The 14,456-nt window shown below is 41.2% G+C and overlaps 1 protein-coding gene across 1 annotated transcript in view; it reads left to right on the top strand.

Annotated features, from left to right (window-relative positions):
• The first annotated feature begins 2,352 nt into the window (after window positions 1–2,352).
• The window catches only part of LOC311506845 (inactive phospholipase C-like protein 2), a 51,793-nt gene continuing 39,689 nt past the window's right edge, over window positions 2,353–14,456 (top strand). Inside the window, exon 1 of the mRNA XM_084570957.1 lies at window positions 2,353–2,971. Within this exon, the coding sequence (XP_084427083.1) occupies window positions 2,669–2,971 (303 nt within the window). The 5' untranslated portion in view covers window positions 2,353–2,668. The remainder of the gene's footprint in view (window positions 2,972–14,456) is intronic.

Raw genomic sequence — 14,456 nt, 5'->3', positions numbered from 1 at the left:
CTGTGTTGGTGGAAGTATCGACAAGGACCTGATTTAAAAGGTTGCTTGTGATCAGATCTTGTAGACCTATGTGAACCACCACTTGAGTTTGGAGACTGGTTGTCCGAGGCCTTTTCACATTAAAGTGAGGCAGCCGTGACGGGTGGGGAGGCTTTTAAAAGCAGAATATTTGCTAAATTATTTCTGAGAATGCATAATACATGACCTTGAGAGATCCTGGCGGAAAGGAGGGAGTGCAATGAGAGCATTGAGTGAATGAGAAGAAGGAGGTAAATCTTTCGAACATCCACTTCCAAGGGAAACTCAGTATACAAGCAAGCATTCCATTTCACTCTTTACCTGTATCACATCATTCATTCACAGATTTCACTTGCTTCTCGCTCTCACTACCCTGCCTGTCCTTGAGAATGAGGTGTAAACGCTATGGGTAGTCACATCCCTCTAAGTCATTCTTCACCAAAATGCTGAATGTGAACAGAGAGATTGTGTTTCGCCTCCAGATTAAATGACGTATCATCACCAAGGTCTGTTAAAACATCCATGTAGAAACACAAACATCCTTCAATGAGAAGGACTGTACTACCATCTAACAAATACATCAATAGTGCACAATAATAATATGCTGTGTGTGCCATGCAGGTGTTAATATTTACTACAGTGATTTCCCCATTGTTTGCAGCACTTACACAACAGCTGCTCATCTAAATATAGAATCTCTGACTGTGATGGTAAGATCTTGCTTTGGCTCTTTTTGGTCCAGCCATATCTGAAGATTATGAAGAGGGCTCACATGACTCCTTTCATACAAATTGGCTGTAATTTGATTGCCTCCTCAGTGGATAATAAATGGGGTAGCATTATCCCAGCTTACTGGTCATGTTTCATCTGAGGATGTGAGTTGACCTGACATTCAATACTACACCCTGCATTGTTGTAGTTTATTCTGACCTGACCAGAAACATGTCAAGTGATTCTAATGGTATGCAAAAACCGGGTGCCAAGTTTCCCTGAATACAAACAAACAGGGCTAATGCTTAGAGACTCCTCTCAGTCTTTTCTTCCTGCTGATTGTCTTTGAATCAATATCTGCAAAGAGGATAGGTGGGGTAGAGGAAGGCCATCCTTACAACATGATGAAGAGAGATACTATGAAATTACAGGAGTGTCCAATCCTGCATTAGCTTTTATCGTGGCACATCTGGTGAGTGAAAAGTATATGAAAACTTAATTGGATTTATCAAATGATATATGCTCATGCGTATTATTATTATTATCATTATTATTTGTGCCTTGAGATTTTTTAGGTTAGACCTTATTTAAAAGAAGTTTATCTGACATCGGTTTGGTGGATCTGAGTGTGTATTGTAATCAGGATTGCATTATTGAAACTACACTGATCACTTAAATGTTGGAAAATATTCAGTGAATCTCTTCTCTTTGTTGCCCAGCATGGCAACAGTTTTCCTTGAGAAAGCAAAGACACCACAGGTCATTGATGTGGAGGACCTGAGGCTAGAGTCATTATTATCCGGTTACTGAGCTGCAGCGCCAACCTATATGTTCCAGATTACACCATCTATAGTCAAGGAAAGCAGCAGCCACTAAGATTTTCACACAGTTTACCCGTTATTGCTTCCTGATAGTTTTGAACTGACTTTCCTTTCCCATTGGAGTCATCCAGATTTTATTTACTATATTACAAAAAGCAGTGTTGTTGTTTTTTTTTTTTTTTAGATTATTGAAGAAGTGTGTTTTTGCAAAGATTTTTGATCTACAATCTTGAAAAGCTTGACATTTTCACAACTTGTCAACTGACTTTCTGAGCTCCCTCTTGTGGAGAGCATGGTGCTAAATGGCAGACAGTTTGTAAATAGGTTACAAGTTGTTTGGTACTTTGCAAATAAAAAATACACACAAGATGGCATTTTATGTAAAAAACAAAAACAAAAAATCGCAACAAAATCAACAGAGATCCTGCAACTCCGTTGCACGGACCCCTAAAGACGTAGAACCATATGTGAGTAAAATGTTAAATGGTTGTCTTAACCTCTCTGAAGCTATCCATGTAGTCGGCTTGCTTTAAGATTGCGCGCGCACGCCTGAAGAATCAAACAGTGATTGCGCGCAATGCTGGATTTAATTGTACGTGCACGCGCATGTTTGCGCCCCCGTTTGTGTGCTCATTGCGATTGCGCTCTAGTCTTGAATTTGTCCCGCGGATGCGTGTGAGGGAGCTCTCCTGTTTGCAAGCGCTGCAGAAGTGTTCAGGACGTGAGGCGATGCGCACACAGTAGAGTCTAGAGGAGCGGACGTGGTGACTGAAACAGATTTTTGAAGACACGGAGACGAAAGTGCAAGCTGTTAACGGAAACGACAGCAGCAAACCCCGATTATAAGTCTGCATTCCCAGTGTTTCTGAGCGCACGCCTCCATAAAGCTAAGCGGAGGAGGTGGCGTGCGGGGTCTACTGTCTGCTCGTTATTTCACCGGGTCTGTCCAGTCTGACTGGCCCGGCTTCCAACGGTACCGTGCGCTCCGACGATGGACCGTCAGTGGTAATCTGGTGAAGGAGACGAGCCGCCCCGGACGTCAGCAAGTCCACCGTGCTTAAAAAATGGGTTGTTTTTACATTGTGGAGGGGAGGGCTTTTCTGTAACACCGGTGGATCATGGCAGGGGTACATGCTTCAGATGCGGTGTCGGGACATTTTTTGGACCTTGCCATCAGCGCCCCGCCAGCCCAGGGTGCGACTAACGCAGCGGGGATGACCGGCGATTCGGCCGCGCTGCCTCCGACCGTTACCCGGACGTACTTGGAGGTGTCGGCCGCTGCCCAGGGCTACGGGGCCGAGGGAGTTTACACCAATGGACGGTACAGGGAACACGGCAGTCCACGGATCGGGAGTGGCAGCAGAGATAATTCCGCGGAGAGAATTCCGGGAGCTGGAAACACACCTTGCGGCATCATGAAGGTTAGTGATTGAAGCACTTATTCTCACTGTCAACGATTCTCAAGGTGACACAAGGGGAATTTGTTAAGTGGCGGTGCCACAGCAACAAGGCAAGAATATCTATCCTATACATACGTCCAATGTCCAGGCTTCTTTTAAAACTCCCTGCAGAAGTTTAGCACAACATTAAATTGACTGAGGAAATTGTATGTCTAATCCTCTTGGAAAACTAATATTAGGCCTTAAAGGTCCCCAAACATGTTTATAGAATCATGATTTAAAGGAACTGAACAGTTTGTTACAAGCCTTTAATGGGTGACGGTATTTTTCTAATGTAGAAGTGAAAGCAGGTCATGCTTACAAACAAGGCACATAGAATTTGGTTTAGCCTACTTTGACTGTTTTCAGCAAAGACTATGTTGGATGGTGTGATTATAATAGTTTTAATGGATGTCCTGCCCTAATTAGTGCTTCTCTTACTGGAGGTTAATTGACTGGTCTTCCACAAACCATAGGCAAGATGACAGGGTACGTCGTGACTCCTGTTACATGTCTTGTTTTTACAATGCAGTTGGCAAACTGTTAGCATGACAGACTGTATCATGGGGTCCATGGTGGAACTGTGTAGGTGGGATACACTGGAGAGTTGCGTTCTATCATATCAGATCTAGTTTGCTTAGCAACGGACAAAACACAGGCTAAATCTCTCTTACCCCCATTATTATATTCCCATGGGGATTGTGGACCAACACTTTGCCTTTACCCACAAACACATGTTTGGATCTACACATGGAACCCTTAGGTCCACGATCCTCAGCTGATTAAATGTCAATAAGGCAGCAGATTTGTTTCATGTAAACATCTATTCTAGTCTGTAAAACAAAAAAAACAAAAACAAATCCTATATCCTATATCCTATCTTTGTCAAGAGTCTTTATCTCATCTCCTTTTAAAACAAGCAGTCCATCTCATTAGCACAAGATAATGAGCAAAAAAATGAAAGGAACTCTGGGGGGGGGGGGGGGGGTAGTGCTGTGTCAATAAGATTATTAACAAGAAATCTTCAAAGAGTTAGTTTGTAAGTGAGTTAGACTTTATTGCCCCCTAGGGAACATGTGTTCCCCCAAACTGTACATTAACTTTGCATGTCAGTCATAAACACAGAGAGCTGTGGACATGATTTGTATGGTTTATCTGAAATTCAGAGAAATCAGTATTACATGAAATGCATGGACAACTCGTGTCTTCTGAGTGTAACTTTGCATTTATACCTAATAACCCCAGTAGTGGTCCAATGTCCTCTGAAGGTGCACTGATAATCATGACTGACTCTTTTTATGTTGGATGTCTGTGTGCACTTGACCCCAGCGATACACTTAGTTAAATATAGTGAAAGCTCAGTGACACTGAATTTTGATCTCATCTGCTGACTAAACTGATACTGAAAGCCCAGACCTTCTTGTCGCACAACGTTGAATAAGTCTTAAAACTTTGATACTTTCTTATTTTATGCAGGCACGTAAAAGTAGGTTTCAATGTGTCCCAGCACCTTCAGCAAGATGCAGTGCACACTGTGGTATCGACATGGTGCACGCTGCTCGATTAGACTGGGTGGTGGCAAACTGGGTCGGCCATTCTGTGGATTTGGTTCATGTATAGCTTCAATATGCCCACCCACACTTGAGCAGCACATTGCGTGTGTGTTTGAGTGGAAGTTTAAAAGGTGAAGGGGCTATGGTTCCTTGGGAATAGAGAGGCAAATGAGCAATTACAGCACTGCATTACCTCATTAACTTGGCCCTCGACATGCAAATCTTGGTAGAGATGAGTTTGTGTTTCTGTCCCTTAAGCCGACATCCAACTTTGTCCTCTTGTAATTTCCTCAGCGGGGTGACGGTGTCATGGTGGAGAGACTGCAAAGTGCCTGAGAGGGGGTGTGTGATGCAGCCTTGTTATGTAATGCTGGACTGTGGACAGCTGCAAAGCCGGCTCCAGCCTGGCTGCAGGGTGGAGGGAACTGACAAGTAGCCCAACTAGTGAAGGAGCAAACAAGATTTTACTAAGAATTTCAGGATGACACACTTGCATCTTAGCATTTGCCATATATTTTCCTTCTGTATGCACTTCTTTCCTTTCCCCCAGAGTCTGTACAGTTAGAAGCCGATTAAAGGTCAAACCTTTGGATAGAAAAAAGAAGTTTGCAGTTGCCTAATCAGAAAAGGACAGACATAAGTGATGTAACATAATGAATGTCCATTGGGTCTAAAGATCACATAATGGTCTGTTGTTCTTCCATAAGGTCATCTCCCTCTTCTGCCTCTGCACTCGTCTGCTACTACAGGGAAGATTTTTACTACAGGGAAGAAACAGGCATGTGATACACATGAGCTACTGAAAGTTTTGCTTTTGAGGATTTTTCACAAATTCAGATGTAGGTCAGCTAAATCTGGTATCTGTAGTTTAAGGGAGGGATTCTGAGACTGTGTTCCTGTTTCCTAGAGGACAGAATATTATCTACAATAAAAAGGGGAAACATGAGATGTACTTTTGGCACACTTGCATTTCCAAGCCTGCTCCTGAATTAAATTAGTCTGCATCACAGACACAGGGTACAAACAGTGATGTCAAATAATCCTGGGCAGCGAAACGCTCCTTCCAATCTTAAAGTCGACCTTCTTTGCTCACAGTCCATATGAACAGAAAAAAATAGCGCTGTCTTTGACCACCTTTACGCCTAGTAACAAGTGCAGCTTATGCTTCCAGTGACTCAGCTGATAAGCTGTCATGTGCCACTGACTACACAGACATCAGTGCATTTCGTAACTACCTAAGGTTTATGAGGGAATAGTTCTGCTTTCTAGTGAGATTGACCAGGGATGGCTGCCAGAGGATTAATGACATTTGTTTTGAATGGATTCTTGGTTTAATCTTGATATAAACACTGATGGTATTTAGTTTAGCTGAAGCACCCGCAGCTGTTGGATTTTGTTTGTCAGCAAATATGCAGTTATACAAGTATGCTATTGTGTGCATCTGTTTAGGTACTGACATGCAGGCTTATGTACTCTTGCATCCTTACCTATAAGCAGTGCATGTTTTATGCATAACATTGTGCCATAGATCCAGATTACCTGTATCAGCTCCCAGCTGGGCATTGGTAATCAAATGATCACATAATTTTTTCAACTGCTCCAGAAGTTATTCCGAATGTTGTGAGACACCTGCAGACACCTGCAGAATAACCATGTAGGGCATCTGCCATATAGTGTCATAAATTTCTGCCCTCTGTTAGACTGCCTTTGCTCCTGGCTATTGTTTCCCCAATGTGAGATTTGGCTAATCCTCTCAAGGACTCAGGACACCTCAGTACAAGCCTGAACTAATGACACTGATTACATATCAGTGTGATGATGGTGATGGGAATTGGAATAAGAGCCTGTCCACGCCTCACTGCTCATATCACAGGCCTTACGTAGAATAAGAGCTTCCTCCATAAAATTTAATTTAAAGTAATGGAATATGGTTAGAGATAATGAAAGTTAGGGTAAAATGCACCTCTCTTCTAGGGATTTCAAAGAGCATCGTGATTCCCATGCCTCCTAAGTAACCCACAGTAACCCACACTGAACGCTTAGATATTTTTGGAAAACAGAGATCTGCACTGCGTTGAAAAGAGGCAGCAGGAGATGTGAAGTGGTGATTACAGACTGGGCCTGCTGAATCATCACTCCACTCTTTTGGCTGGTTTTCTCAAAGCAGCAATCTCTAAAATACAAACATCACAAAAAGACCTTTTTGTACTTGATTCCTCAGCTTAGCATCAAACATCGAGCAAGTGCATCACAATTGTTTAAAGGTCACTCATCCATAAGAAACACTAAGAGCCCCCAAATGCATACATAGAACAAAAGTGATTATCATCTCAGTGGAGTGTATATAAATAAAGAAGAATTGTGACATATTTACTGTATGTTTTATATTTTTGGTTGACTTGTAATTTAAAGCATATTTGAAAGACAAATTGCCTCTTGAAAATGCACTATATGTGCTAAATGTATTAAAGTGTCTCATTTGAAGCTGCCTTGCTTCCTACATCAAAGCACTAAAGCGCTATTGTCGGAGTGTGTTTTGTAGATATGGAAAGTCCATATTTTAGTTTTTGAGGCTTGATTTCAAACATTCAGGAAACGGTACGCTTGAACAGACATTACTCTCTTGGGTGATTATGGTCATCCCTTCTTTTGTTTACCAGTAGCTACAGTTTCAAAGCACCACTGCTAATTAACAAACACTAGACTAGACTAACTGCTATTACAGCTCTGACAAGGTGGTGTATTTGACCTTCCCTTCTTTGCAAATTGTTGAAAGCTGACCAAGACCAACAGAGTTTCTCCTGTCCTTTTGGCCATCCATCTCCTGTTTCATGTGAGTGGGACTGTAGAAAGTTGATTCTTAGTCCTTTCTCCTCTAATGACTCTAATGACTTGAGCTAGAACCTGAAATACTCATATTTTAAATTGTTCTCTAAATAAGCGAAGGTCTTTCTGACAAGATAAGTTGACAAGAACATTCTTGGGTTGAAAGAGGGTTCACCAGGGTTTATTTGGGTTTATGTCTTATCTTGATAATCCTTAAGGCATGTGCACAACACTGATGACACCAACGACGTCGCCACCGCAACAGAGTGAAATAACCTTGGGCATGACACTGGTCTGATCAAGAGATGTAGCAGACCAGTAGCAGAGTTTGCAGAATGGCCCCAGCCATTCAAGAGAACTGGATAAATGATATTCAGATTTGTCAAACTGAATGCTTCCTGGGTTCAGCTCAGCAAGAGGAAAATGGGTCTGATGGATGAATTTGATAATATATCTGTGAGAACTACCCCACCTGGCTTTGCTAGCATTTTCTATACGTAAATCAGAAATCTACTGGATGATGAAACACTTTGCAATCCTTACTTTCTTCCCAAAATAAAAAGTAGCATTTTCAAACATTGCTGTTTGGAAGCAAGTTAAAATCTGCATAACAGCACCAAAACAACCTTGTTTCTCTTTTTATGTTATTCAGGAGAGTTCAGTTTAATTAGCACTACTCAAGTTCTCCCACTTTCTTTGACACGATGTGTAGCACTTGTGCCACTAGTTTTGATTCCTGTTAAATCACAGTGTGAATCCTCGGTTTCCCCCTGGAAATCCCGCTGATGGGAGTGGAACATATGAGACGGAGCTGGCTCTATTTCTTTGGGTTTCTTTCATCACACAACTTAATTAAAAAGAGCAGAATAGGATGGTAGCAGGTAAGACCAGTGCCAGGATCCTTAACGGCCTGGCTTTATTTACTCAGACAGTCAATCTGTTAGGTTTGGCCTGCTGGAGAGAGCGCTCTGTCCTCATGTTTGCACCCTTTCATTCATCTATTCCTACTCCTGCTGCCCAGGGTGGTCTGGTGGACTTATCTCTGTGCCTGAGATCAGAGCAGGGAGAGAACAATTAGTAGAGGGAATGATGTGAAGGATGATGTAGGGCAGGTGGTGCATGTGTGTGGTAATTTTCAGTCACAGTGGCACCTACTGTAAATACATAGTGACCGTCTTGTTTAATGGTGAATTTGTCAGCCTTTGTGCAAAAAGAACAGTGTTTCTCACCCAAACTAATAACGGATGACCCTTGATTTGCAGGAGGAAGGAAGTGATGCAACATCTGACCGTCTGACCGGCAAATCCACCTCTTTGGTGGATTTGCATGAAGGCATGTCAGAGCGGGTTTTAGCGCATCAAAGATACTGTTCGTTGTCAAAGCCTACTGTATCTGGGTCTGTACATGGAACACTCACAAGTCAAGCTATTTTGACTTGTTCAATCTCAAAATGCATATTTATAGACATGTAGGCCACCATCGAAGAACTGCTGGGTGTTTCAGACTTAATTAGGTGAGACACAAAATTCTCTCTCAGCAAAAGAAATCCAAAATATTAAAAAAAATCCCCCCTGAAAGCCATGTATTAACTGAACACCCCTACAGCTGTGGTCCTAGTTCAACACAGGGCCATTACAATGGTTATGCAACATTGTAGTAACCTATTCAAACATACACAGTAACGTGTTAAACCCACATCAACAAGGCGAGTTAGGTTTTATGTAAACAGAGGTCTGCCGTTTAGGAATCAGATTATTTTCTGTATGACTAAAGTAAATGCAGGTCCAGGTGCAAGTTCCAAATAATATGAATGTGTCTTGTGTTGATTCAGTGCTGTCTCTAGGCCTGCATCATATGTGCATCTGGTGTCTCCAAGTGGTATGAATATTTGTCTGTATAGAGGTTCAAACTCCCATAGATTTCACCGGTCCTCCGGGATTCTTACACTGTCTGGAACCTGTATTTTTCTCCAGCGTCGGTGTGTTCCTCAGTCTGGTTTGCTCTGCTTTGCTATATCTGCTTTAGTTTTTTCATTATGTTCTTCCTTTCTAGGGTTCTCTAGTCAAGACCCAGCCAGCCACAGACCTCAGCGTATTTTTAGCATTTATAGTCGTGGGCTTGGTCTAGATTCATCCATGCTGAAAGTAGAACAACTCAAAGTGCTTTTCTCTGCTTTTGAGGTGTGTACAGCAGAGCAGCCAGCTGTGGTTTTCAAGTTGCTGTTTATACTGTTGACAGTGTGATGATATGGCTGAATCTTAAGATCCGTTGGCAACATTCAGTCATGTAACAAGGGCAGGGTGTGAAACCTCAATAGTTTTTTCGGCAGTGCCTGAAATCTTTCTGTAACACAGATTATAAAAACTACTTCACGCTATAATTTTAATTTTGTCCTAATTTCTTATCATTTTATCAGACAGTTACATATTTTTTGGTCTGCTTTCATTTTGTTTGTTACCAAAGTTCATGTATACAGTTGAATTGAAATATTTAAAATGAAAACTATCTGAAATGAAGAACTAGCTGCGAAGGCTCATGAGAACGTCTGTAAAATAAGTTCAGCAGGAGAGCTGTTTATGATATAAGGCTATTTTTCTTTACTTCAAATGCTCCTTTTTTAACATTCTAGTGACATGGCTCTTAGCTCAGTGTGAGTCCCAAACGAACTGTCTCAACAACTACTGGATGGGTATTCAAGATCTTTTTTTAGTCTCAGTCTGAACATTGACTTTGTGCTTATTACCATATGTTCACATGCTAAACTAAGATGATGAACATGAAAAGCAATACACCTGCAAAACTAATTGCGTGAAAATCGTTGTGAGCACATTGCCAGGAAGACTTCTGCTGGATTTGTTATTCTTGTTTAACTGTGAAAGTCAAAGCACTGTAGAAACCCTGTGAAAATTGCACCGTGCATTATGCAAAACTCATACTGAAAACAAGTCACAGCGATCTCTCAGCTGCAAAAATCTCATGTGATCCGCTTCCTTTCCACCAAGTTTGCAAGTGCACCTCTGCGTTGTGACACTGTTATGAAATTAACTCCTACCCCTGTGAGAATTCAATAACACATTCTAGCGTTTGGGTTTTATGGTCGGTGACAGAAGCAACTCAGCACTGATGTTTACGAACGTTAGAGGCTAGTGTCTATGGAGAGGCTTGTTTTTTTTTAGCTATACTGTAAGGCTTCTTACTACTGTGGTTATTGATAGCCACTGGTACACAGACATTGCCAAGAATTCACAGATGGTGCCATTTTTCTTTTTACCCTCACAGATGGCATAAGATGAGCAAATTCCGGGCACAGGAGCTGAATCCGTATATTATTGGAAGGTGAATTTAATTGTTGTATTTCATCCAGTAGTTTGTTTCTTTGTGTCAAAATGTACCCAGAAAGTAATAATAAAAATGGAACAAACAGTTTAAGTGCAGCTCTTCCATTCGTGTATTTACTGTTTTGTTTGACTCTTCCTTTAAAAGGTTTTATCACTGGTAGTTGTGATGGCTGCAGACAAAAGAAATATCTGGTGCTTCTTCTTGGTGAGGACAGTATGCTGAGTGAAAAGCAACGTCCCCTTCCACAGGGGACATTACTTTTCATATTTTCCTTAATTACAGTTCATACTAAACCTTGTCCAGATGTTACTGAGGCCATCTGCCTGGTATATTTTAAAGATGTCGAACTGGCTGTGTCCTCACTGATGCTGCCTGTGACTTACTGTGTTGCCTCAGGGTGGATCTTTCTACAGGTTACAGTGCAAGCATAGACGTGTGACTCAGACATTCCACCAATGCTCTGAATGCATGCACGCATGCACACACACATGCACGAACGCACACTTGCAAATGTGCAAATGTGCACACGTGCACACGTGCACTCACTACTACAATTTCCCATGCAGTGTCAGGACACTTATACATATCGAATTCTTCTTCAGGACTTCACTGATTTTGTAGTCTCCAGATTTGTTTGCGGTGTGTTTCAGAAGAGAGTCCTGTGTTTGTCTGTGTTTGCATCCATTCTGTATGGTTTATGCACAATATGTTTGCTATACTGCACGTGTGTAGTAGATGTTACAGACAGTGTTTGTGGAATGGAAGACTAGATTTAGGGGTCTCATGCAATCCCAGCTCAGTTTATGAGTTTGTATATTTAGGCTTTTTATGAAAATATACAGTTTGTGTGTGATGGGGAACAGATTGGCCTTTAGTGTGACTTAGGAGTAAATGATTTTATCTTGTTTTTTGTATCTTGTGTGTGAAGGTATCCTGAGAGGGATAGATCTGGACTTTACAGTATGAAATGTGATACTATGCAGTGCCCTCTCCCTCGAGCAGGGAAAATAAAAGAGGCAGGAGGTGGAGGGAGAAGAGACTGAGGGAGAAGATGACTGTAATGCTGTTATGGTTTTCCTGAAATAAAAATTTGATTTTGAATCAGTGTTTCTAAAATACCAGTTCTTTAACAGATTCCCTCATCAAAACTTTTATTTTTTATTTTTTTTTAAAGCAAAATAAAAAACTGAGCATGAATGAGCACCATGGTTAGACTTTGCAAGCTGAGGCAAGGTACTGTTTATCAAGTTTAAGTAAAAGAAACACCAGGACAACTTCTTAACCGCATCTTTTCTGTGCCTCTCCAGACATATCATCTATACACAAGTGCACCATAGTGTGACAGCTGACGCTGGCTAAATGCTGAACTAGAGTGAATGTTATTTCCACCACCTCATGTTTATTTCTGCTAACATGGCTGCTGCAGTTCCAGCTGAGCCTCTCAGCAAGGAACGAACACCTTTCTCCCTCACAGCAAGAGGAAAATGAATTTAGAGGGGGTCGATAAATGTCTCAAAACAGTGAGAAAACATGTGGTGAAACAACTAGAGTCCCAGTGGTATACCTATTTGGCCACTAGTTATTATAATTAACCCTTCTTTTTCTTTCAGCATTTTGATGGCAGACTAAAAGTTGGACATCAGCTACTGTTGAAAATTTTCAAATTAGCTGTTTTGTTTAAACACCATTGCTAAAAAAACGAATAGTGCATGCAATGTGTCATAAATGGGAAAAATGTTTAATTACCAGTAGTGGCCTCCTAACAAGTTCCTGATGCCTGTGCCTGTCTTTTTCATACGCAGTCTTTTGTAATGCCAATGAATAATATCAATTTCCAATTAGTCTCAACAGAGCAGGTCAGTCAGGGTAAATGAGTACCATTTCTCTGCACAGAGTGACCCACTTGTCAACAGCTTTGACAAGATGTGGGAGAAGACTGCATCTTGTTATGAGCCTTTATCTGATGGAAGCAGGGTTGAAGAGGAGGAAAGAGGCTGTTAGACAAAATCCAAAATCCAGTTTCATTCGTCTGCTTGTGTACGTGCGTGAGTGATGACCGTCTTGGAGGAGTGAATGCACGGACATGAGGGTAACTTTAAGTGCATGATTGTGTAATAAGGTCAGACACTAATGCAGCAGTCAGTTTGGTAATCAAGGAGAATTAAGGTCAGCATGTAGGTCTGATTGCCAGTGGGTTGGTGGGTGCTGAGAGGTGTTGGTGGCACAATATACAGGACAAAAATAATAAAATATAAGTGTTGAATTTAACTTAGTCAGAGCTTATCTTTGTTTCCGACTAAGGATATTACCTTTCTCAAGGCCTCATATCCGTAATGTTTATTGATGTGTTCAGAGTAAAGTGTTCCATGAGTGGAAGATCTGAACGGTACAAAATTTTCAGATTCAAATGACCTTCAGATAACAAGAGTAAATTGTTTTCTGTTTCAATGAACAATATATAACTTGTAGATCGGTGAGTTTTAGAGGTGCTTTTACTTGATTTGATTTTGTGATGCAAAAACCAGTTAAAGATGATGACGAAGATGACAACAGGGATGGAGAAATTGAGAGGATATTGTGTGTTGTACAGCTGTAGGCCGTTATCACCTTCAGTTGGCAGTAATTCTCAACACTGAGAGCTGCAGGCCTCTCCCAGCACGATCACGATGCAGGAGGATGTGGAGTGAGCCACAAATAAATACAGATAGCGTGAAGATGTGAAGCCATACATTTTGCATGTACATGCTTCAGTGAAGCTACGAGGGCGTTCCTCCTCTTGCCTTCCTGTCCTCACTTAACCTGATACGTTCATCTCTCGAGGTCTGTGAAAGGTTTGAAATGCATTTTTCAAGCGTTTTCACCGGTTGTTTCAATCAGAAAAATATTACTAACTGTGATGGATGTGCAGATGCTGTTTGCCTGAGACTGTCACCGTTGTGTTTGGCAGCTATAATGTGGCATCTGAAAATGTAGTGCAATAACTGCAAAAGTCCCATAGATTGAGATTCAATTACTTATTCCTAGATTATTATACCTCTGTTCTGACAAGAGATGTCTCATAGTGATAAAACTATATTAACACAAAGGGATTAGAGCGAGCTGTATGAACATGGGCTACAACTAATAGATATTATTTCTCATTAATTTAATTATTTTCTATAATTATGCTATAAAAGGCAGAAAATATTGGCATTCACAGCTGGAAAGGGACACCTACTTTATTTGACACCAAAAAAGTACAAACCAGTGATATGTTTTAAATGACTCGAGAATAAAAAGTGGCAGTTCAAGATAAATTCAGTTTTCTTTTTCTTTGTTTCCTCTCAGTTTAAAATTTGAAGGGGCTCGCTGATGACGGAAGCGTGCCTGCTCGTGCTTTTAGGTGCTGCATTTCTGTGGCCACGTCTCTTTTCTTTCCTCATTCGGTTTTCACAGTTTTAGCCAAGTCACACCCTCATCGCTTACTCAACATGCAGACTGCATTAAGGACACATTAAAGACATTTAATAGAATAAAACCGAGAGAAACTCATTGACGTAGACAGTGTCTGCAGAAATAAACCATTTTCTAACGTGACAGATTATACGCTCCACTCCGTATTTAACTGAGAATATTTACTGTACTTACGCTTAATTCTGCAGAGTGCATGCTCAGGAATGTGACTGCAGATGAGCAGAGATCACACCTACAACTGAGGTTTGGTTTCTGAGAAACGTAGGAAGTATTCCAGGAAACTGTCGAATCTAGTA

The sequence above is a fragment of the Chelon labrosus genome (genome assembly GCF_963514085.1).
Source record: "Chelon labrosus genome assembly, chromosome: 21".
Taxonomy (NCBI): Eukaryota; Metazoa; Chordata; class Actinopteri; order Mugiliformes; family Mugilidae; genus Chelon; species Chelon labrosus.
Note: the sequence above shows the minus strand (reverse complement) of the source record. Positions and strands in the feature narration are given on the sequence as shown.